This window comes from Otolemur garnettii, unplaced genomic scaffold (genome assembly GCF_000181295.1).
Source record: "Otolemur garnettii isolate 467f Iridium unplaced genomic scaffold, OtoGar3 scaffold00094, whole genome shotgun sequence".
Lineage (NCBI taxonomy): Eukaryota > Metazoa > Chordata > Mammalia > Primates > Galagidae > Otolemur > Otolemur garnettii.
In genome coordinates this window covers 5,568,814-5,572,892 of record NW_003852489.1, presented here as the reverse complement: position 1 = coordinate 5,572,892, position 4,079 = coordinate 5,568,814, and the positions used below count along the sequence as shown (strand labels likewise).

Below are 4,079 nucleotides of genomic sequence, written 5' to 3'. Positions count from 1 at the left end.
ATAAAAAGGAAAAAAAAGAAAAATAATAAGAAGTCCAAATAATAGGGAAAACTGCTTTTGAAAGTTTTGAGCATGACTTATGAACTCTATAAATGCTGTCCTAATATTTATCTTAATTGTCTCCATGTTCATTTTTATATTTTATCAACCAGGGTGCTTTGTTTGGCTGGTATAGAGAGGTAAACATGTCTTTGTGAGCTGACTTTGATTATAATTAACTTTCAGTAGTTTCATGTGTCCCTTTTTGCCATTCTGAAGGTTGAATTGTCTCTTTGAAAAGGCTAGTTAACGGTGATTTTGCTATTTTAGTGTGGAGTAATTGATTTGAATTATTCTTTCCTTGGACTCCAAGTGTGTTTGAATTGGCCAGTATTTCTGATGAGAGCTAATGGGGAGCTAAATATGGAAGGGAAAGGACAAAGAGCTTTCTCTTGTTATTTAACGAAAGTCAGACCTACTGAAAACAGAACAAAAACTCTACCTTCTTGTCTGAAAACCTTTTGCTTTTAATTTAGGCCTTTTCCCCTTGAGTACTTGTTTTCTTTTTGTCTCCTTGTCCTCACTTTTTGGGAGCAAAAAGTGTTTTGCTTATGTTGTCTTATGTATTTTAGACAAATTAGTTGTTCTATAAATTGGTTTTTATTCTTCCATTTCAGTTGTATTGACCTTTTTGATGGCCTGAGTCAACCAAAAGTTTTTTCTGTTGAACATTTTGAGGTTTATATCTAGTAGGTCTAATAGGCGGAAATTTAGGTATTGTTTTATGTGCAGCTGAAACATGGAGGATGCTATGTAAGAACCTTCCTTTCTCTGGCTTACTGAAGGGGGAGAACTTTTTTTTTTTTTTTTTTGAGACAGTTTCAAGCTGTCATTCTTGGTAGAGTGCTGTGGTATCACAGCTCATAGTAACCTCAAACTCTTGGGCTCAAGTGATTCTCTTGCCTCAGCCTCCCAAGTAGCTGGGAATACAGGTGCCTGCCACAGTGCCCAGCTATTTTTTTTGTTGCACTTATCAGTGTTGTTTTAGCTGGCCTGGGCTGGGTTAGGGTTGAAACCCATCAGCCTTGGTGTATGTAGCTGGCGCCTTACCCACTGAGCAATGGGTACCGTCCTGAAGGGGGAAAACTTTTGCTCTCAAGACTGGTCAGATGGTAGGTTAAAAGCATAAAAGTGCTCATTTTTTCTGAAATTTTCTTCCAAGTGGCTGATATTTATTTATAAGTTTTCATGTAGGTACGTCACTGACCTAGAAGTTAACAGGATTTTTTCAGCTAGCCATTGGTACTCCTAATTGTGGGAGTTTTCCTCATTCTGTCTTTCTTCTTCAAAATTATCTTGGTTAATCCTAGCCCTTTGCTCTTCCCTATACATTTCAAAATCAGCATGTCAAGTTCTAAAAAATTCCTGTTGGCATTTTGGTTGGAATTACGTTGACTTTGTAGATTATTTTGGGAGGAATTCATGTCTTATTATAATAAGTCTAAAATTAAGTTATCTATGAATCTAGTTTTTCCATTTATTACACATTTATTAGATATAATCGTGTTTTTTAATGTTTTGGAATCTATGATCTTGTTCATAAACAGCTTATTTACCTTTTATTATGTATTCTGGTTGTAAATGGGATTACTAACAAAATTGTGTTTTGTTATTGTATAGAAATATAATTGACTTAATATATTTGGTTTGTATTTAACAACCTTTTAATACTTTCCTATTCTATTTTTTCTTTTCCTTTTGCTTTTTTTTTTTGGCTGGGGCTGGGTTTGAACCTACCACTTCCAGTATATGGGGCCAACGCCCTACCCCTTTGAGCCATAGGTGTTGCCCCTCTTTTTTTTTTGGTAGAGACAGAGTCTCACTTTATCACCCTGTGTAGAGTGCTGTGGCATCACAGCTCATAGCAACCTCCAACTCCTGGGCTTAGGTGATTCTCTTGCCTCAACTTCCCAAGTAGCTGGGACTGCAGGTGCCCACCATAACACTTGACTATTTTTTTGTTGCAGTTTGGCCAGGGCCAGGTTTGAACCCACCACCCTCGGTATATGGGGCCAGCACCCTACCCACTGAGCCAAAGGCACCGCCCAGTATTTTTTCTTTTTCAACCTATCTATCTTACTTATTTTTATTATCTTGGTCCTTTCTAGAAGGGATGGAAGAGATGTGATGATATAGGGCATAGTTTTCTTATTGCTTCATTTTAAAGGGAATATTTTTAATACTTTACCTTTAAGTAAGATGTTTCTTATGGAATGATGATGGATATTCTTTATCAGACTAATTAAGGGACTAATTTTTCCTCTAGTTTGCTAGGAATAAAATTTGTTTGTCATGAATGGATTTTGAATGTTACCAAATAGTTTTTGCATCAATTGGGTTGAATTGTGTAGATTTCTTTATTATTCTGTTGATGTACTATACTCTTAGCTTCCAAATAACATTTCTTGCTTCTTCTGCTCTCTTACCCCAGGTGATTTGTGGAGCTACGATTTCTTCAGTGGTGAGTTTGTGGTGTCTCCTGAACCAGACACGAGTGTTCACACTCTTGACCCCCAGAAGCACAAGTATATTATCTTAGGGAGTGATGGGCTTTGGAATATGATTCCACCTCAAGATGCCGTCTCAATGTGTCAGGACCAAGAGGAGAAAAAATCCCTGATGGTAAGAAGTGATTCAATAAATAGATAATGTTTCTAACCATCGTTTTGGTATTTTTGTCAGGGGTCTTGAACATGAACTAAGGAAGGATGTTCAGCTTGGGTAGATTTTTGCAGTTGCCTGGATTTACTAGTAGGTAAAACATTGGTTTTGTACCTTCTAATCATTAGGTGAATGAGATAGGAAATAAATAAGTGAAACTAGATAACAAAACATGCAACTACTCACTTTAGTATGAATGGCCCTTGATTTAATTGACTTGTAAAGGCTGGGCACAATGGCTCATGCCTGTAACCCTAGCACTCTGGGAGGCTGAGGTGAATAGATTCCTTTTATCAGAAGTTTGATACCAGCCTAAGCAAGAGCGAGATCCTGTTTCTACTAAAAATGGAAAAACTAGCTAGGCATTATGGTTGACTCCTATAATCCCAGCTCCTTGGGAGGCTGAGGCAAGATTGCTTGAGCCCAAGAAACTGATGTTGCTGCAAGCAATGAGAATGAATGCCATGGCACTGAACTCAGGGTGACAGAATGAGATCACCCTATCTCAAAAAATATATATGTATATTTCAGAGAATCAGGTATAGTGGCGTGTGTCTTTAGTCGCAGCTACTTGGCAGACTGAGGTGGGAAGATCACTTCAGCCCAGGAGTTTGAGGCTGCAGTGTATTCTGGCTGCACCTGTGAATTGCCACTGCACTCCAGCCTGGGCAACATGATGAGACTCATCTCTTAAATATTTGAGAGGGAAGCCGGAAAATAACTAATTTCTTTGGATGTTTATAGCAACTTTATTTATAATTGTCAAAACTTGGATGCGGGCTCGGTGCCTGTAGCTCAACAATTAGGGCACCAGCCACATACACCTAAAGCTGGAGAGTTCAAACCCAGCCTGGGCCTGTCAAACAACAATGACAACTCCAACCAAAAAATAGCTGGACATTGTGGCAGGTTCCTGTAGCCCCAGCTACTTGGAAGGCTGAGGCAAGAGAATTGCTTAAGCCCAAGAGCTTGAGGTTGCTGTGAGCTGTGATGCCACGGCATTCTACCCAGGGTGACATAGTGAGACTCTCTCTCAAAAAAAAAAAAACTTGAATGCAACCAAGATATCCCTCAGTGGGTGAATGAATAAAAAGACTGTGATGAATCTAGACAATGGAATATTATTCAGCACTAAAAAGAAATGACCTATGAAGTTTGAAGAGACATGGAGGAATATTAAGTGCATATTACTAGATGAAAGAATCCAGTCTACAAAGGCTTCATACTGTGTGGTTTCTTTTCTTTTCTTTTTTTTTTTTGAGACAGAGCCTCAAGCTGTCCCCCTGGGTAGAGTCCCGTGGCATCACAGCTCATAGTAACCTCCAACTCCTGGGCTCAAGCCAGTCTCCTGCCTCCGCCTCCCAAGTAGCTGGGACCAC

The 4,079-nt window shown here is 39.0% G+C and overlaps 1 protein-coding gene across 1 annotated transcript in view; it reads left to right on the top strand.

The window, feature by feature from the left end:
* Positions 1-4,079, top strand: part of PPM1D (protein phosphatase, Mg2+/Mn2+ dependent 1D) — a 60,554-nt gene that overhangs the window by 44,652 nt on the left and 11,823 nt on the right. The window contains exon 4 of the mRNA XM_003795601.2: positions 2,471-2,661. Within this exon, the coding sequence (XP_003795649.1) occupies positions 2,471-2,661 (191 nt within the window). The remainder of the gene's footprint in view (positions 1-2,470; positions 2,662-4,079) is intronic.